At 40.2% G+C, this 21,258-nt stretch overlaps 1 protein-coding gene across 1 annotated transcript in view; it reads right to left on the bottom strand.

Moving 5' to 3' along the window:
- Positions 1–247: 247 nt before the first annotated feature.
- Positions 248–21,258, bottom strand: part of KIF4A (kinesin family member 4A) — a gene marked incomplete at its 5' end in the record, with an annotated part of 83,553 nt that continues 62,542 nt past the window's right edge. Inside the window, 13 exons of the mRNA XM_080909750.1 lie at positions 248–534; positions 742–943; positions 1,171–1,293; positions 2,803–2,919; positions 8,445–8,621; positions 8,776–8,874; positions 9,392–9,469; positions 10,555–10,662; positions 11,348–11,518; positions 12,990–13,119; positions 14,853–14,953; positions 15,068–15,223; positions 20,947–21,060. Coding sequence (XP_080765876.1) covers positions 743–943; positions 1,171–1,293; positions 2,803–2,919; positions 8,445–8,621; positions 8,776–8,874; positions 9,392–9,469; positions 10,555–10,662; positions 11,348–11,518; positions 12,990–13,119; positions 14,853–14,953; positions 15,068–15,223; positions 20,947–21,060 — 1,575 coding nt within the window. The 3' untranslated portion in view covers positions 248–534; position 742. The remainder of the gene's footprint in view (positions 535–741; positions 944–1,170; positions 1,294–2,802; positions 2,920–8,444; positions 8,622–8,775; positions 8,875–9,391; positions 9,470–10,554; positions 10,663–11,347; positions 11,519–12,989; positions 13,120–14,852; positions 14,954–15,067; positions 15,224–20,946; positions 21,061–21,258) is intronic.

The raw sequence follows: 21,258 nt of genomic DNA, 5'->3' as shown, positions 1-21,258 counted from the left end.
CTTTGCTCAATCCCTACCCCTATAAACAAAACAAACCACCAAACAAAAAACTAGGCAGCCTTCCCAGAAAAAGGAAGTATGTGTATTTGTGGGGAAATTGAAATGGATCTCTTTAAGACTTCCCAGGGGTCGAAGAAAACATGCTGGAATTTTATTTCTTCTTCTATCATAGAAAGATCTCCTTCAAACTGTAAATGAGCTAAGGTTTATTTATTAACATTTAAAAATGTTTCACTAACTTCAGTAACACATGTGACAGACAGTTGAAGGGTTTATAAAGTCCGGAGTTGAAATGGAGTAGAAAGCTCCCTGCCCAATTCCTGGGGTTTGGCGAGGGAGTCAAGCAGGTCTCCATCTTACTCGAAGCTCTCCCATTAAGCTGATGTGATCTTGAGAGAAGAACATGTTGGCCTCGGCTCCATGAAGAGACAACTCAACTGTCGACAAAGAGCGAGCTAGACTGTCCTGGGGACTGGTTCCTTTTGAGTATCGGGAAGGTCAGTTGGTTCTCTCCAGTGGAAGGCTCAGCACCTTCTAGAGAAGCAAAGTAGTTGTCTGTAAGTGGAGGCCATAGACGGTAAGGCCAACACTCAGCAAAGATCCTCTTCCTTTCAGGGACACTTTTTCTCCTTTTCTCAATAGCAAGAAGACCTAAAAGCTACAGAAGTCATTAGTGACCCTCCCCTCAGTGCTGCAGCTCAGAGTGTGTCCAGGGCAGAAAGAAGAGACAATGGCCCTAACCTCAGTGGGACTCTTCTTGGATAGGAGAGCAACCAGAGAAGAAGCTCGAATTGCTGGCCAGAGCTCGTTTCTTCTTCTTTCCTGTGGCCTTATTTTCTTGTGATTCTGATCCTATAGATTTCAGTTCTGGGTGGTCAGAAGAAGGGGTAAAAGCAGGCTGCCTCAGCAGTACCTGATCAGAATCACACATTTCTTTCAGGATCTAGGAAAGACAGAGACAGAAGTGAATACATGGACCCAGCTGAGCCAGTACAAAGGCTCCACAAGGCATCCCCTGCAACTGCTCTTTTAGATAAAAAGACTCCAGCCAGTGCCCAGCAATTTGATAATATCTTTCCCCACAACTATCTCCCATAACCTTCTATCACAGCTAATGCATAAAAGGATGTATGTTTAGTTTTCATTCAAGTCTTATATTTAGCCACCCACCTTGCTACTGGGAGTTGCGCAAACAGGGTTGAAGAAGCTTAATCCTGAGGTCACCTCTGTGGGATCTTCCAATTTGAAGGAATTTTCAGAATCTTGATTTAGCTCAATAGCATCCAAGTCGTCCTGAAATAAAGCAGATAGGCTTATTATAATTTAGCTATCTGAGTTACAAAACAGCTCCTCTTCAGTCAGGTAGGTCCCAGCTCTGAGGACCTGATCAGCCAATTACTCAAAGCAAACCTAAGGGAGCTACAATTTGGAGAAGCCATAGGGCTCACTTAACATGTTCTGTTCCGAGAGAAATGTTGTTGTACTTAAGAGGCAGACTCCAATGATCTGTATAGGTCTGGAATGAGACATACTGTGAAAGAAACTTTAAAAATTTGGCCAGGGTGGGTGTGGTGGTATATATCTGCAATCCCAGAACTTGGGAGGCTGTGGCAGAGGGATGACAAGTTTGAGTCTAACCTGGGTATTTAACAAGTAAGACCTACTCAAGAAATAAACTAGAATAAAATTAGGCCAAGCCTTGATTATTTCTTTGATTAAAGTTCTACTACCTACAACAGCACTCCTATAGGAGGCTACCTGCACTAGTATTCCTTTCTGATAAGAAAATGAAATCCAAAGGACAGAAGTCACTTTAAGTCAATCACAAGGTGACTCTGCATAGAGCTGGGCTTAAAACTGTAGCTGTCTGTTTCATCTCAGTTGCCATGACCAGCTGTCTAGCAGGCAAGTCATGTCAGCTTGCCTCCGGATTTTACTTCCTCTTCTGTAAAATGGAAGCACTGGCCCAGATCAGTGGTTTTCTTTAACTGAAATCCTGAGGGAGGCCCAATAGGAAAGTAGGTGAAGAGCACATGGATTTGATGGAAATGGAATTCTAAAGGTTTTGGCCAAGGATTCCTTCATGCAGCAGCTTCAGGGTTTTAGAACCCTAAATGAAAAACCATGAAACAGGGAACCCTTACAGGTCCCAAATATGTGCCTGACATTTATCCTGACCTACATAGCTTGTCATTTTAGTCCTCTGATGCTTAGTTTAGAACTAACCTTTGAAATGAGAGTCCCAAGCCAAATTGTTCCTGTGTAAATGTCTAGGAACTGTATGACAAATGTCTGCTACACCACACTTGGTGGGAGTCTTGGATTCTGGATCAAGGGCTATAGCAAAGCCTTCTTGCCATTGCACAGGCAGGCATAAGGAGAGCTCAGGGATTGAGCCTGCTTGCTGTGCACATGGCTCATTTTATTTCTTTCAGGGCACATTTTATTTCTCAGAGTTTGCTCTTCCTAGAAGTGACATTCCTTTCTAGAAGCTGCCATCTCAGCACGAGGTTTTCACAGTGACAGCCGAGCCTCTGGACTAGTTTGATCCTGTGTCCCTGTCTACCTGTAAGTTCTTGCTTTCCTGTCCCTTGTTCCTGTTTCAGAAATTATACAGAAGCTTCGCGGCAAGGCTGGCGGTGAGGGTGGGGAGTGCATACCTGAGGAGTGAGCCTCTTTCTGGGTGCAGAGAAAAAGGGTAGGAATAACTGTGTAGGAGATTCCAGGTTTTGGGGCAGAAGAAGGATACAAACTCCAGAGAGGTTCAAAGGTACGGTTAAGGGAAAGCAATACTGTTCCTACCTGGTTCTGACGGCGGTTGCGACACTTTGTGGGGTCACAGCTGCAGGCCACATTACAGTCTGACTTTTGTTTTCTGCATCCACATTGCTTGTTCCCGCACCAGCCTTTGCAGGAACACTGCAAAACAAATTTGTGGAAGGACACATTATTGAAAGGATTTGATGGACATTTTAAAGTCCTGTCCCTCTACATGCACATGTTTTTTAGAAAGAAAGGAAAGTTCATCTTGATCAAATCTGTCTTCTCTATTCCCTTCCTTCATTTCACCAGGAAGTACCATAGGCTAATGAAGAGCAGGTTATACAAAACAATCCAACGCTCTACTTTGGGCAGTATAGCTGAAGATAGATAAGGAGGCAGTCCTAACACCCTCTTGTGTAAAGTACTAGATAAACACTAGGGACCATTTCAAGGGCAAAGCCCTGCAGGCAGCAATATGGTAGTGCAGTTAGGTTTATTTTAGGACCGAGTTAGATTTTCTTTCAATGCACATTTTTACATTTTGTCCAGCTAGGGCTTTGTTTGGAGCACTAACTCATCTACATTCTCTCTCTCTCTCTCTCTCTCTCTCTCTCTCTCTCTCTCTCTCTCTCTCTCCCTCCCTCCCTCCCTCCCTCTCTCTCTCTCTCTCTCTCTCTCTCTCTCTCTCACACACACACACACACAGCCACTTTACAGTGTAGCCATGTTTATCAGGCTCTAACAATAGCAGAAAGCTGGAAGGATGATTAATAGTTAAGATAACAAAAATTACAATCTGAAAATATTTTGACAGGCTGCAATTATAGGCTGAAAGGAGAAATAAAAAATACAATAGGGATAATAAATTCAAGTTTGGCATTTGAGTCTCCTACATCATCTGTATGAGTGTAATACATGGGGAGAACTAGCTTTAAAGTAGTCCGTGCAGCAGGTCATGGCAGCCCAAACCTTGAACCCCAGCACTCAGGGGGGCAGAGGCCGCCAAGGCCAGGGTAGCCAGGGCTACATAGTGAGATCCTTTCAGTAAACCAAAACCACCCCTTCAAATCCACAACAAAAATGAATCCAATAGTCTGGTGATTAACAAGGCCTGAAATCGCAGGGAAGTGGTGGTGCACACCTTTAATCCCAGCACTTGGGAGGCAGAGGCAGGCATATCTATGAGTTTGAGGTCAGCCTGGTCTACAGAGTGAGTTACAAGATAGCCAGGGTTGTCTAAAAACCCTGACTTGAAAAAAATCAAAAGCAAAAAGCCAAACTGAAACAAAACAAAAAACAAAAAAATCTCCCAAGACCAAACCCCAAACCAAACACCCCAAGCCCCGAAAGCATAACTGTCAGCATTTTTTTCTTGCACATCTCTGTGGACTCATTCTAAGTTTATAATAACATTCAAGATCTTAGCTGCTTTGCACATGAGATCTATCGTGTTTGTTCTGTAGCTATAAAGGAAACCATAATAACATCTTTTTTTTTTCTGAACAGGAGGATAACACATATCAGTATAAAATCTGAAAGCCATGATTTCAATAGCTATACACAATATTCCATCATGCCGATACACCAATTTATTTAACTAGTCCCCTAATGTTAGATATTAGGATAGTTTGGAAAGAAAACATTTGCTACTGCAAATCATGTTGCAGTGGATATTCTCATACACAAATAGAAGGTAAACTATATGTACAGACTAGTTGGGCCTCTACGGCTATCTTTACCTTTCTCACTCATTCCTTGACAATGACCTTCTTGGGTGCTGAGACACAAAGTCCACTCTTTCCCTGAGGTCTTTTCATTGCCTCTTCTCCTTCACTTCCCTCCCCCTCACTTTCTTGTTTGGAACTTAGGCCTGTATCACTTAGCACAGGCTGGCCTTGAATGTGAGATTCTTCTGCTTTAGCCTCTAGAGTACCAGGATCACAGGTGCCTGGTTTCCTCACATTGTCTCCATCTCATCTTAACCCTCTCTTTGATTCGCAGAAAGCCTTTGCCCTCTCCATCATTCCTACGAAGTCAACATGGAATTTTTGTTCTCTTCTGTATCACTATCCAGAATTATTTTGTTTTTCTGCTTACTATGTCTTTTCCTACAAGAATATGTTCACAATGACAAAGTTAATTGTTATATTCTCAGAAATAGTGTTCATTCCTGGCACAAAGTTACTTTGAAAAGATTCACTGAATACAGCAAGTTCCATATTGATGGCTATTTCCTTACTATGTATATAACAACTGGATCAAATATAAAAAGTTTTAATATATGTGCTCCTAAAGTGATCATGATGGGGATATTTTTAAAGTTTCTGATATTTTCAGGTTGCCCTCTAGAGTAGGTAAACCAATTTACATGTCTAATAGTATTAGATAAGAATGCCCATCTTAGTCATCTTTATCAACAAGATACATTATAATAAAATTAAAAATCCCTTTAGCTCCTTTGAATAAAACAAGTGAAAGATAAAGAGTTCTATGACCTGGTTATAGAAGCCCCTTCAGAATGGGCTCCTTTTCCTACTGTAGCCTGGGTCTGTTGTCCACTTGTGAATTAGCTACAGGCTTCAGAAATGCTCTTCTACCCTGTCAGCATTTGTCTATTTCATCTTATGGGATAAATATCACAAATGACAGCTCAAGGACTATCGTGAGTGACTGGACTTTTCCATATGCAAGACCTAGCAGCTGCTATGAACTTCTGCTCTTGCTAATCTTCAAGGCAGCAGAGGCTAGTTGGTAGTGGTCACAGTAGAGTTGAATGCTCATAATACACTTGGCAGATTGGAGTGTCACACACGTAAGCTATAATTTCATCTTATTCTCCCTCATTCAAGAAAGCAGGTTAGAATGCCAGAGAGACTTTGACACAACTATACCGAACCTGCTGGCAAACCACTAGCATATCACAAGGAACAGAAAGACTCCTAGGCTTGCAGATTCTCAGCAGGGGCTAAAGAAATCACTGCAAGGGTTGGAGCAGTGATTAAGATTGCTGTTTTTTCAGAGGACCTGAGTTCAGTTCCCAGCACCCATATTAGGTGGCTTGTAACCAACTGTAACTCTAGCTCCAAGGGTTCTAACGATCTATGTTCGACACCTGTATACATGTGGCATTCACCCACATAGACCCACAACATATAACATAGGAAGGAAGGAAGGAAGGAAGGAAGGAAGGAAAGAAAGAAAGAAAGAAATAAAGAGAGAGAGAAAGAAAGGAAATCTTGGGGACATGTTCTAAAATGCCAAATCCTACCTCAGATCAACCTAGTCAGAACATCTAGAGGTAGAGTCCCAGGTTCTATTTTAAAGATTTCCCTTGAGAAAAACTAGGGTTGAGGATACCATTTTACAGTCTGTAATTCTAGCAGAGTGTTCAATATATCTCAGAAGAACAAGTTTTAAACTCAAAGAATAAAGAATACCAGGGTAGAACTTAGAAGTGTTTACTCCTAAAATTAACATTTGCCATGACCATTGAAAAAGTACTTTCAAGTTCAGCTCTTTAGCAACAAAATATAGACAAGAGTATCTGTTTCTTTTGGGCACATATAGCAGCACACACCTGTACTGGGAGGCCCAGGCAGGAGGCCAGCTTGAGCCACACAGGGAGTTCAAGGCCAAGCTAGTGTCTCAGAAAAGAACAAAACTAATAAAGATGTGCCCCACCCCCAGGTGATAAATGAGAAATATTTAAAGATGCTTCCAGTACCTTAATAAAAATATAAATAATTATCTTATTCTTCACAAAGTGACACACACATATTAATAGTAGTACCTTTATATGATGTTATATACAATATTATACAATATTATAACATCATATAAAGGTACTATTATTAATATTTTGACTAGTCCTTGGACTCAAGACATTAGCACTAGAAGTAATCTATGCTGGTTTCATCTCTTCATTGTACATACAAGGGAATGCAGACTCAGGCAGAGTAAATGACTTGTTCAAAGTTACTCAATGAACTATTGATAAATTCCAGATTAGATAGATTCCATGCCTATTTAGCTTCTGGGTTGTTACTCTGTCTACTATAACATGTGACCTATCATTTAGCGTCTTAGTGAGGAAGCCATTAATTCTGAGAAAGCCATCCTCGGTGCCCGCTACAGTATCCTTTTAGTAAGTACAAGATAGTGAAACAACAATAAAGATGGTCTTTATGTATGTATAACTAATGTGTCTTCCAAGCAGTCTGATCAAGAGTGGCCAAAGCATTTGCATATTGTGAGGTTATTAAGTAGGAGAGTCAACTTGATCTCTTTAAAGTTCATGTATAGTCACTTGCCAAACTAAAAAGCATCATTTCATAGTGTTTTAGAAATAGACTATGATTCATATTAGGTAGTATGTGGTTACAATATTTGCTATGCTTCAGTGTTTCCCCAAGAACAAGTGTACCCATAATTGCTTCATGCCTGCAAACTCCTTTCCAAAGGTGTTAGTTAGGTCCTCGATCCTTCTGTTCCTGTGTATGCTTCTGAACTCTACCTCCTTGGCTTACATGGCCATTTAATCTACATTCAGCTCACACCACTATTTCAATTATAATAGTATAAATGTTTGCTGAGGAAATAAACAAAAAGGGGCTTTGGGAGATGGCTTTGTTGTTAAGAGAACCCGTTGCTTTTGCAGAGAACCTGTTGCTTTAGCAGAGGACCTAGATTTGATTGCCGGCACCCAACTGGTAGTTCACAACCATCTCTAACTCCAGTTCTGGGGATCTTGCATTCAGCAGGCATACACATGGCATACACACATACTTCATGCCAAATACCCATACAGAATGTGGTTACAGGGCATAGGTGGACTAGTGGTGAAGGACCATAGTATATTGGAAATTAATGTTTCAGTACAAAACAACTGTATTTAGCAAGTATGGAGAAATAGCATTGTGGAAGTTAATAAAGAGCAACTTGAAGTCAGAACGGTTTTGAGATAGTCATGGCATTGTAAGCCCACTTGTAATTTCAACACTCAGGAGGTACAGGTAGGAAGACCAGAAGTTCACATCATCCTGGGCTTCAAGTGTAGCGTAGGATTATATGAGGCACCATTTCTAAATCAAATCAAAACAAAAACAGTGATCCCCCAAAGTCAGATTATTCTTAATCAGCCTTAATTTAGCATTTTTGTTCTTAATTATCTTTTTCTATAATTCCCTTTGTTCCTTAGCCTTGTGAGAAAAAGAAAAACACTGATGATAATTTGTTGTGGTGACCACGGGCAAATTCATTTCCCTCTTGTGGATCTGAAGTCTATCTGTAAGAGGCAAATAATAAATACCTTTGTGGAATTTTAAATAATTATTAGAAGATGATATGTGATAATGGTTGTTGGTTCAGCTATAAAAATGCTATATAATACGAGCTGGGACCATTGGGGACCAGCTTCAGTGTAATGGTATAGAATACTAGCTGCTCAGATTGCCATCATGATCCTGAGAATCAAAGAGAGCCAGCCAACTCGAATGCTCAGGTGTGCCTGCTGGCCTCATATGGAGTCCATACAGAACTAGTCCAACAAGTCTGTCAGTGGAGTCAGTGCCTCTGAAGGAACTCCAGGGAGTTATGATACAGAGCAGGGACCAATTTGAGACTCAGAAGGTCGTCCACTGACAATTATCCTTAACAAGGGAGGTTAGAAAGTTGCTTTGTACCCCTTGGATGCTCTTCTTGGACACCTTGACTAATTTTGTTGGGATCCACTCCTCATCAGCATGGGCATCATTGTCCTCATTCTCCTGTTCAGCTATAGAAGGCTCTGAGTCATAGTGCAGATCTTCGATGGTGAAGCTTTTCTCTGGGCTTTGTTCTTTAACACGGCAAGGTTTGGGCTACCAAAAAAAAAATCGAGGTAGTTAATAAAGTTTTATACTCTAGCTTTATTTAGGGCTCCTTATTCTTATAGCCTTTGACAAAAGACAGGTTTAGTACACTCACTCAAGCCTGGGCTATGCAAAAGTACCATGAGACGACTGAACACTTTACCTTAGGTGGAATATATTCAAAGGAAGAGTCTAGAGACAGGAGGACATTTCTTGCAAGATGGGGTTTCTGTTTGCTGGCTACTTGGAGGAGGCTCAATTTCTGTTTGAATAGGAAAGACAAAGAATATAATGTTAGGGAAGCTTTTGGGAGTGGCTAACCCAAAGATTTCAGACAGGAGCTAACCTTTACTGTTTTGCTATTCAAGTGAGGTGTGTGACAGGACTGTTGTTGAGAACTCACTTTCTCAGATCACTACTAGATTTAGGAAGGGATATACTTTATTTTTCCTTTCTTTCTTTGTAGGTTTTTATGAGACGGAACCTTACTATGTATCCTTGGCTGACTTAAGAGTTTACTATAGACCAAACTGGCTTCAAACTCATTAAGTTTAGCCTGTCTCTGCTTCCCAAGTGCTGGATTACAGGTATATACAACCATACCTGGCAAAATCTTGTGTTTCTAACACTTTGAAATGTACATGACTGTGTCATATAAAAACTCAATGGAGACCACACAAAACTGGGTAATATAGTCATCAATACTGAAAGTTGCTTCCAAGGGTGAGCCTCAGTGGGAGTCTCCTGAGGCTTATTAAGTGGGTAGAAAGACGTCTTACCTGCTTGATGGCAGTGTTTTCTTGGAGAAGCTGCTGATTTTGCTCACACACTTCTTGCATCTTCCTGAGCTCTTCCTTCTAGTTCCAGATTGCAGTTACAGGTGGGGTTATTTTGGGTCCACATAAAGAGTTACTAAATAACTCAGATTAAAACACTGCTTTCAAGTGTCTGGTAGATGATAGTTTTTGTTTGTTTTTAAATGCCAGACACAGCTTTACTTCTTTGAATGTCTCTTATATTTCAGTATTCCCCAATAGCCATGAATATACTTGAAGGAAGCAAATTTTCTTATCCTTTCCCATTCTCGCCTATGCACATAAGCAGGCTGGTTCAGAATCCCACACAGCATTAGTTTAGCTGTTCCCTGAAATCTGCAGGTGCTTCTGTGCACCCTTCTCACACAGACTAGTCTGCACCCTATTCTAACAAGCCCGATTACATTTGTTTGCAGTTAAGGCAACAGGATTCATGTATACAACTTTAACGAGTTTGAATATGTCTTACGGTAGGAAGAGCTAAGGGAACCCTGGAGACTGAGCAGGAATAAGATTCTACATTGGACTAAATAGTGCTCCAACATGTTTCTAAAGGGTGTGGTGTTCCCAGCCTTTGAAAGAATTTTAGATCCTGGACATTTTACTAACATGGCAGGCTTTGGCTCAGAACCGTTGAATGCCCTTAGGATTTTTTCGATTTCTTTTTATCATTTTTAATTATGTGCATGTGCCTTTGAGTGCAGATGTGTGGAGAGGCTGACAGCCAGGTATGGGATTCCTCCTGGAGCTGGAGTTCCATGCAGTTGTTAGCTGACAGACATGTGCTGGGAACTCAAGCCCTCTGCAAGAACACTGAGCAATCTTCACCACAAAGCCTGCTTCAGCTTACTGCCATCAAGATTTTAGGTAAATCCTAGATGAGTGTACTTCTTCAGCGCTGAAGCTTAGGGTTTCGGCACAAGAATCAGGAGGCATAAGTATGACGTGGAGGCTTCTGTTTTAGTTCTGAAAGTTAGGCTATTATTGGAGCTGTGCTGATCTTCCCTTAACCAGATTCAACAGGGCCTCAAAGGAGTAAAGGCTCAGGTTTGTAAGTGGTTAATTACTTTCTGCTCCCAAGTGCCATGGCCCAAATGAGTCAGGACTATCCATCATGTTTTGCATACCTGACATTTCAGGGTGCTAAGCAGCTGCTGTTCCTTTTCACTAACTGATTCCTCCAGCTGCTTCTCTGTCATTTGGCATTGCTGCAGCTGGCTGAGAAGGTACAACACCTAGAGAGAGACACAACACACTGGGTGATTTCAAGGGGTGAGGGGAAGGGGTGTTCTTTAGCTCAAGCAGGGTCCAGGTAACATTTTTTAAAGATTTTTAAAATTTATTATATATGAGTACACTGTTGCTGTCTTCAGACACACCAGAAGAAGGCACCAGATCCCATTACAGGTGGTTGTGAGCCACCATGTGGTTGCTGGGAATTGAACTCAGGACCTCTGGAAGAGCAGTCAGTGTTCTTAACCACTGAGTCATCTCTCCAGCCCCAGGTAACTTTTTTGTGAGTTAAAGATAAAGAATGTCTTTTCATGGTCCAAAGTAATAAACTTAGAAAGGGCGTTTCTCCGTGTGTTAACCTTAGAATTTGAGCCAGTGGTTAAGAGCCACTTAGACAAGTTATTTCTGTTTCAGGTACTTGCAAAATGTGGAAAAGGCCACATAAACTTTTGAAAGGAAGCTTCATGGGCCACTGGTGCCTGCTTATTTATTTTTCAAATAGTGATAGGGTCTCAATATGGCCCAGACTGACTCTGAACTTGAGATGATTCTTCTGCCTTAGCTTCCCAGAGTGCTAGGATTACAGGCAGCACCAGCATGCCAGGCACATTCCACCGCTTTGAAAAGCTGAGCAACCAAAGGCAGTCTCAGCCCACGCCTCAGCAAATCCTTGTCTTGCTCAGTTACCTTTTCTTGGTGCTGTTGCTCCATTTTGACCAGCTCTTCTTTGAAATCCATCTCTATCTTAGCAAAATGATTTTGCTCTTCAAACAGCATCTTCTGCATTTCAATACAGCTGACCTTGCTCTGATTCAGGTTACTTTCAAGTTTGCTCACCTGTATTTTGGAGGAGACCAGCTGAAAACATAAGAGAAAGTAATTTTATTTGCAGAATGAGCTATCTTCTCCCATTCATCGGGCAAGAAAAGGTCAGCTTTTTGAAACAGTTTGAGAAAAGTGCTTCCAAGAAACTCTAAATCCATTCTCATTTTTCCCATGTCATGTGGGTTCTAATAGTGAATTGAAGTAATACTACTAACTGGCTTTAATTTTTTTACTTTTGATGTATATGAATATTTTCTGCATGTACATTTGTATACGATATGTTTGGTGCCTGCAGAGGCCTAAAGAGGGATGTCAGATCACCTAGAACTAGAGTTACAAATGGTTGTGAGCTACCACATGGATGCTAGGAGTCAAAAATGGGTTCCCTGAACCACCTCTCCAGCCCCCTAAAAGGATAGTTTCATTCCTAGGCCATAAGTCAATATTTATACAAAGACAGGGTAGAAGCCACACTGGGTCATTTATCTGTTGCTCTCTTTCAAGGCAAGAATAAACTTAATATGGACAGAATCTGACAATTCCAAAACTCTGAAACTTTAAGTAGATCTTAAATTTTAATCAGGAATTGACACAGGACACAGTGTATTAGCCAATTTTGTTTTAGAATCCCTGTTTACATGTTAGAACTCATAGACACGAGTGCTAAAATTGCAGATCTTTCTAGATATACCTCTTTAGGCACTGGCCCACCCACTTTTATTTTTACTACTAGCTCAGATAATGAGTAGGTTCCCAAGACTAGTCAGGATTCCTTAGCAGAATACATTAGCTAGCCCAAGACAAAAATGTATAAAGCATAGCAATGCAGAAACTTGTGGATTCATGAAATATATAGGTTGAGTGATAACTTTGATTCATCTTCTGACAGTTTATGATGAACTTCAGATGAGTGAAGAAAGCCAGGTGTGACGCAAGCCTTTAATCTTAGCACTCTGGAGGTAGAGACAGTCACATTTCTGGGAGCCTGGTCTACAGAGTGAGTTCCAGGAAAGTCAAGGCTACACAGAGAAACTCGGTCTCAATAAAAACCAAAACTAAAATAAAACAGAAAACAAACAACTCCCTCCAAATCAACTTTCCTTAAAACGAATCTATATATATCAAAAATGGTTAAGTTTTTCTCCTTGGGACTGTGTCTCAAGTTTTTAAATACACACCTCATACATGTTTTTAAATGTAGTACAATACTTTATGCTTAACCAGTAACTTCTTATGGTTTTTTTTTCCTAGTAACAGTAGCTCACATAAATGAATATTTGCTTTATGTCAGGTATGATGAGTATAAATTTCTGCTCTTTCTAAGTAACTGGCTTGGACTTACTTCTTTTTAACCAATGTTTACTCATTAAAGGCTTTAGTATTAGCATCACTGGGGTTTCTACCATGAAAAGTAGCTACAGCACCAAGAAACTTTGACCAGCACCATATACTTTGACCTCCGCAGCAGTTCCCCTAGAGCTGTTGCTAAGAAGAATGGTTTTACCTCTCCAACTAAATACTTTATGGCACATTTAGCTTCAAGAATTGTGGCAATATTCTCCCAGCGTTGTTTTGTCCGGTCTTCAGTTTCAGCATCCAGAAGCTTTTGCTGTAGGTCAGCAATCTGAGCGCTCCTTCAAGGGAGAGAACAGTGACATTTACTGTGATCAGCCTCAAGAGCAAGGAGAAAGGGAGGAGCTCTGAGTAAAACATGAAAAGAATTTTATGTATGAAATGATCAGTTAGAAAATTAAGGCACCTGATTCAAATTTTATGTGGTACTTCTAGACCTGTAACAAAAGGAACCCCAATGAAATAACCAAATGGCTTTCATTTAATTAAATATTGGTTGAAATAAATGGAACATATATATTGAACTGTAGAAAAAAATTCCACCTTTTATTTATTTCTCTGTGCATATATAGGTACAGAGGTGATCACATTATGGTGTGTGAAGTTTCTGTTACTTCTTTGTCTCACTGTTTTCTCAATTTTGTTTAAAGCCAGGTATGTGTATACCTGGCTTTGTATTTGTATTGTATTTGTATTGAAGCCCATCCCCCCAGCATAGCTGTAGCCATTCTGTTCCATGGCCACCACCTATTTCATATCTTTGTTATAACATGCCTGCCAGTCATTGACCCAGAAAAATAACAACTCAGAGCAAGGTCATGCTGACCACATACTCTGTTATAGTCTATATGTTATGAGGTTTGTTAATCTTAAGAAATTCCACAACCATAAGCTTCAGGCAGGACCCATCAAATTAAAGGCCAGTATGAACTATTCTGTCTAAGATGGCTTGAGTCAGGGCCAGCTACCAGCAGCACTTCCAGCACTTGCGTATGAGCTAGTTGTGGTTTTTATAAGCTGTCCCTGAGAAATGTCCAGTGTGCAGCTTTCAGCTCTTGGGCCTGAGCTGTTGCCCTGGATGATCAGTCTTTAGGTGTGTGTTCAATAAACCATCCCTGTCTGACTGAGACCAGTGCTCCGGTGGTTTGTGAGGAGACTCCTGGACCCCAACAGTTGGATATTTTTTATTTTATTATTTTTATTTTTTCAAGACAGGGTTTGTAGCCCTGGCTGTCCTGGAATTTGCTCTGTAGACCAGGCTGGCCTCAAACTCAGATTTACCTGCCTCTGCCTCCTGAATGTTGGGATTAAAGGTGTGCTACCACTGCCTGGCTCATTTGTCTTAATTCCCCATAAAGTCCAGTTTTTAACCTTCTGTCAGATACGTAGCTGGCAAAGAATTTTTCCTATTCTATAGGCTGCTTCTTCACCGAAATGATGGTGTCATTTGACATACAAAACCTTTATTTTTTTATTTCATGAGTTCCCATTTGTCAATTGTCAAAAGCAGGTGCTTCCAGAGTCCTATTTTGAATGAATGCCCTTTCCTGTGCCTATAAGTTGAAATGTGTTCATTCTTTTCTCCTCTATTGAATTATGGTATCAGGGATTTGAGCTATTTGGAGTTGTTTGTGTAGAACAAGAGAGGAGGATCTAGTTTCATTCTTCTACATGTAGCTAACCAAGCAGCTTGAACTATACCATTTGTTGAAGTGAAGGTGCTGTCTGCTGCAATGTGTATTGTTGGTTCCTTTTTCAAAAAGTTTAAGATCTCCAATTTCATTTTACATTTGTAAGGTGGGAAGAACGGCACTTACCTCATCCTAGCACAATGGATACAATCTATATAGCACAACATAACTTTAAACACACGGGTTCAATACACTGTTACATTCTTTGGGGTTCTTTCCCCCATAAAAATCTTCTGAAAAGGAAGGAAACCCTTGAATGACTGGATTGATGGTGTCTGTTTGGGTTCCAGGCATATTTCATGTTTCAGATAGAGCCTCTTTACCTGAGCTCCAATTCAGTCTCTAGGCTTTGAATCTGCTTTGCGATAGAATCCTCTGCTCCTGAATCTTGACCATGTATTTCATCTCGTGAGAATGTGCGCCTCTGCAAAGATAGTGGGCAAGAAGATGGAATTTAAAAGGAAAGAGTCCTCAAATGCAGTGGGGATTTGATGGAAATTCCCTGTGGTTATTGACAGCATTTTCCCATGACACTTACTCGGAGTTTAGGTGGTGGGTTCTCTCCAGATTCTCTTTTTTCTTTGAGTTGTGCCACATCTTGAGCAAGGATCTTTCTCTCTTCAAGAAGACCATTCAGATGTCGTCTGGCTTCCTCAGTACTGACCATGACCTCAATTTCATTTCCAAGCCAATTCTAGAAGAGAAATCAGTCATGTGGGAGTTGGGGATGAGGACTACATGGACTAGATAGATCCTGTTGAACTTATTTCATTGGGGCCAGAGCCGGTGAAAGCAGAAGTGAGATTTTTATGTGTCTAAGGCACTAAAACCACCCCCCCAAGAACTATTAACAACAGTCATAGAGGCTTTCTTTCTTTCTTTTATTTTTCAAATTTGTAACATGACTTCTGCCAGTCTGGAGGCTGAAGTGAAGTCTTCTTTGTCTTTTAAATCACTTTAATTCATGCAGAAAGATAACATAGGGAACAAGCAAGTTAATAATCAAAAATCCTGTAAACATCTCTCTTGGAGGCCAGGTGTGAAGATCAGGGACAAAAGGGGATCCCAAGAGACAGCCACACCTACGTCTGCTGAACCTGCCCAGAGCTTCAAATGCAAATGTACTGCCCTGGGCTTCAATTCTCAGTATTCACAGAGGCTTTCTCCAGGTAGTCTACTACTATTTATTGTTCACTAGAATATTTGTTTTTTTGCCATTCACTAGTCATGACATGTTTAAAGTAGATGGTGGGCGAGGGGCTGGAGAGATGGCTTTGCAGTCAAGGGGGCGGGGACATACTACTTTTCCAGAGGATCCAAATTTGATCGCCAGTACTTATGTCAGGTGGCTCATAAGTGCCTATAACTCGAGCTCCTAGGGAATCTAATGCCTCTGGCCACCCTCAAACATTTGCACTCGTGTGCAAACAGCCACACGCACACACATTAAATATAATAAAGTAAAAATAAAGCATAAATAAAGTAGATGGAAAGGCTTTTAAAAGGAGAATATAATTATCTTAATTTAATTTTAGAAACAGTAAAACTTGAAGGCTGGGTATAGCTTACTGGTAGAGTAGGAGCACATATTCAAAATGCTATAAATGTAACCCCCCAATATCAAAAAAGGAAAAAGAGAAACAAATAAACAAAACAAACAAATCAACCAACCAACCATCAATTCAAGTTGAAGAAAGTTCTCAAAAGAACTGTGCAAACTCAAACTAGACAAAATTCCAGGAGGTGGAAAGTGGGCTTAAAAGTCCTGGCCCTAACGAAGGAGCCATGGACAACTGTCAGTGGATGAAGAATTAGTGTGCCTTAGCTACTGGTAGGTAGACCACACTCCTGTGGATGCCCACACAGCAAAGAGTCACAAGTTAGAGTGGTGGGGTTAAAATAAAAACAAGGACCCTCTACTTCCTCCCCTATTCAACTTCAAAAACTGATCTTAAGAAAGAGGAGACTCAGTGGTTTAAGCACTTGCTACAGAAATATGAATACTCGATCTTAGTTTCCCAGCATCTGTGTAAAAATAAGGAATGGGGGTGTGATGACCTGTGCACAATTCTAGCACTTGGAAGGCAGAGACAGCACTCAGGCTGAGTATCACGGCTAGATTAGTTGAACTTGTGAATTCTGGGTTCAGTGAGAAATCAGCAGCAGAGAGACTCAACACCAATCTCTGACCTCCTCTAGGTTCACACCTACCAACACACTGCACACATATGCACAAACACAAACACATATAGGGTTTTTCTATGAACTTATTGTGTAATCCATTTCTTAGTTCTGTGCCAAAATGAAACGACTATACTTAGGAAGAAAGCTGCCTGTGAACTTTTAAATAGCAACTTAATTCATGTAATGGCTGAGTTTAGGTGGTGACTTGATTGGAGTAAGGGATACCTAAACAGGTAAAGCTCCTTCCTACTCACACCTGGGGAATTGGGAAGATTTACCACCAGTGTGGACAGCTATCACCCCGACCAGGCTGGAGAACAACTCCTGTCTTTCCTGGTGCTGGGGCACGAGAGCTTCAAGCACTTTGATCTTTGGACTCCAGCACTTCTATCAACACCCCCAGATTTTCAAGCCTTTGCCTGAGACTCAGAGTTCCACTATCAGTTTCCTGGTTTAGAAGCTATCAGACTTAGACTGAACGGTGATACTGGTATCCTGGATCTCCAGCCTGCAGATTAACCACTTTGGGCTTTTTGACCTCCATAACCGTGTGAGCCATTTATCCTCATAAATCTTTCATATATATTGGTTTTGTTTCTCTGAAAAAACTAATCTAATTCAAACTTATTAGTTGGGTGTGGCGGTTCCTGACTGTACTACCACATTGTGGAGGCTGAAGCAGGAGGACTACTGCAAGTTAGAGACTAGCCAACCTGGGCACACAGAACCAGTCCAGACCATCCTTTCTCTAAAAAGGGCAATGGAATATGACTCATTGAAATAGATATACAAATAAAGCATAAAGTATTGATACAAATAACACAGCCATCTTTGAAATGCATCACATTAAAAGAAGTCATATTTTATGTTATTAACTATAAGACTAATGCAAAGGAGAGATGAGGTACTCATCAGTGGAGTTAGCTACCTAGCACGTACAAGGCCTTGGGGTTTAATCCTTAGCATTTACTGAAATGTCCAACAAAACACACACATTTTACTTCATGTTAGTTATACCTTAATAAAATAAACTGGGTTAAAAAAAAAAACCCTACAATGTCATTTGCCATCCTAGTAGGCTAAAATATGCAAACCATAAGGTTATTTTAGTAAAGGAAAAACTTCTGAAAAAAATTTTAATAAAAAAGTATTTTTTTATGTATATGGGTGTTTTGCCTGAATGTATGTCTATGTACCACGTGTTTTCCAGGTACTGGCTGGAGCAAGAAGAGGATGTCTGATCTCCTAGCATTAGAGTTATAGATAGTTAAGATGTGGTGTGGGAACTGATTCTGGTTCCCCTGGAAGAACAACCAGTGCTTTTAACCACTGAGCCACCACTCCACTCCCCTCCATTTTTGATAAAAAAGCTTAATATTCTTATGTCTTAGCTATAAATTTTATGTAATCCTAATCAAACTTGGAGATTTGCTAGAAATGTGTAAGCCAATTCTAAACTTCAGATAGAAATGCAGAGAAGCTGTTTTTCGAAAAAGAGAAAAAAGAATAAGGATTTATGAGGACTTGCACAATTTGATGGTTTGGAAATCAAGGGACAGCATTTACTACTAAAAGTATATATGTACATCAATGTAATAGAATTTACAAATAGATATGCAGACATATAATTCTGTCAGAGGTATCATGATTAAAAATACACATTTCAAGAAGAAAATTCAAGGAGAAAATCTTAGCAATCCTGAGATCTACTAAAGATCTTAAATAAAACACAAAGACTATGAATCATAAAAAGCAAGCATCAATACACTGAATGCTATCAATTAAAACCCTGCGTTGGGTATGGTGGTGCATACCTGTGACCCTGGAACTTGAGTGTGAAAGATTTATGCAATCTGAACAGAAACCCTAGCACTTGGGAGGTAGAGGCAGGGAGTTCAAGGTCACCCACAGCTACACAGTGAATTTGAGGCTAGCCAAGAATACACTGTCTCAAAAAAAAAAAGTAAGTAGCTAGCTTTGGTATTCAAAAGATTCTATTTAAAAAAGAATACCCTAAAACCAACACCACCACCACCAAACAAAACAAAACAGAAAAACCCCAACCCCCCCCCCCAAAAAGGTCACAGTCTAAGAAAAAATAAATTGTTAAATACAGGATCATCTGTTGGATATATTTCCAAGTTATAGAAAGAATTCAAATTTTATAGAAAGTACAAACCAATCAAAAGAAGAGAAAATATTTAGATACTTCACATAACACACAAAACACACAAAACACACAAAACACACAAAACACACAAAACACACACACACACACACACACACACACACACACCCAAACACACAGGTTGAGTGTGGTGGTGCATGCCTTTAATCCCATTTCTCAGGAGGCAGACATAGGTGGATCTCTGTGAGTTCGAGGCCAGCCTTATTTACATAGTGAGTTCTAGGATAGTCAGGAATACAGAGACCCTGTGTGCCAAACAAACAAAAACTAAAAAGCAAGTAAAATAAGACATATATGGTGCCTACAAAAACTTGGTATGAGAATATTCGGCACAATGTCTCTAATAGCCCAAACTGGAAAGAACTCAAATGACCACCAGTAGGTGATCAGATAAGACAAGGCATATTGATACTACAAATAGGATGTCTCTCAGTAATAAAAGTAATTTATGTATGTAATCATATGGACAAATGTGAAAATAACTATGCTGAATAAGAGAACCATGCAATTCCATTTTATTAAAACTATAAAAATAAAAACAAATCTATAGTGATAGAAAAATCTCTTTTTGTTTTCTCAAGACAAGGTTTCTCTGTATATCCCTGGGTATCCTAGAACTCTGTAGACCAGGCTGGCCTCAAACTCACAGAGATATCTGTCTGCATCTGCCTCCCCACTGCTGGGATTAGAGGCATGTGCCACCACAACCTGGTTATATTTGTGGATTTTTTAAACAACTTTATTTTAAAAAACAAAGAAAAATGTACAAATTTTAAGCATTTTTGCATAAAAGTATACGAATATATTTTTGTCAGTGCTTGGTTTTTTTTTTTTAAAGGTTTGATAGTGTGCATTAAGATCTTACTAGTTACAATGAGCATAAAGTATATGTAAAACAGGATGTAACCTGGAATTAGTCAAAGTTTTCTTGGTGTGTAAGGATTGAGCATAATGTTTTTTTTCTTTTATTTATTTATTTTATTTTTTTCTTTTCTTGAACTTCATATAGTCTGTGAGTTGTTTCTGGGGTGTTCGGAGCTTTCTGGGGTTAGTATCCAATTATCAGTGATGTGTTTTTAATTTAAAAAATGTTTAAAATTTTTAGAGGCACTGTGTGCCTGCATGTATGTTTAAGAACCATTAGATTCAAATTGGATTCCATGGAGCTCAGACCTGACTTGAACTCAGATTTTTCTGCTCAGCTTCACAAATGCTGTGAGGGTCACAGGTATGCTACCATACCAGGCCAGAAAGCACATCTGATGATTCTACTGATGTTGTATATTGGTTACCCCCCCCCCCCACAAAAGCAACTTAAGGAACAATTCTTTGTTTTTCACAGTTTGACGGCAGGAGTAGGAGGTGGGCTATCACACTGTGCTGAATGTCAGGAAGCAGAGAGGAATACTAACACTCAGCTTACTTTCTCCTTTTTATTCAGTCTAAGACCCCAGTCCATGGTATGGTGTGACCCAACATTTCATCAAACCGTGCACTTTAAATATAAACCATTCACTGTATGCCAATTATACCTGAATAAAATAGTAACTGAGCTATGATAGGCAGGGATACAAAGAATTTTCCACTCTTTTTTTTGATCCTAGATTTTTAAAAAGTATTTCCCATCCATCCATCCATCCATCCATCCATCCATCCATCCATCCATCCATCCGTCCGTCCATCCATCCATTCACTTTACATCCTGATCTCAGCCCCCCCCCCCCCAGTCTCTCATCACATGGCCCCTCTCCTATCACCCCTCTCCTTCAGCTCTGAGAACTGGGAGGTCTCCCTTGGGTACCAACACATTCTGGCACCTCAAGTCATTGCTGAATTAGACACACTCTCCCACTAAGGCCAGACAAGGAAGCCCAGTTAGGGAATCCATAGGCAGCTTGTTCTTTGACAACAGTTTAAAGATGTATCTTTTGGAAAATAAGGATTTCAGGCAGACCTTTCAATTCTGTATTTACTTTTAAATCAGAAGAAAGTTATTTCCTATCCCCAGAGCATGTAAGAAAAATGTCAGTTAAAGGTGTTCATACCTTCATTCGAGCTGCAGTGCCTTCCATCCCACGGCTCTGAGTCTCTTTCCGTTTTTCTGCAACCTCCTTTTGCTTTTGGAGAGCATCCTTAAGACGTTTGTTGGCAGCTGCTGCCTAAATACAAATGGTGAGTGGCTATGCTGAAGAACATTTTAATTTGAAAAAAAAAAAAAACGTGTAGGTTTCAATTCCTAAAGGAATTGGGTTTTTATGTTGCCATGGACATGATAACGGATGGATAGCTACTGCTTCAGAATGCACAGGAGGATAGGAAATCCCTCAGGCTAAAGTGTCTGGCAATGTACTGCTAGT

This window comes from Micromys minutus (genome assembly GCF_963924665.1).
Source record: "Micromys minutus genome assembly, chromosome: X".
Classification (NCBI taxonomy): domain Eukaryota; kingdom Metazoa; phylum Chordata; class Mammalia; order Rodentia; family Muridae; genus Micromys; species Micromys minutus.
This window is presented reverse-complemented; position numbering and strand designations above follow the sequence as displayed.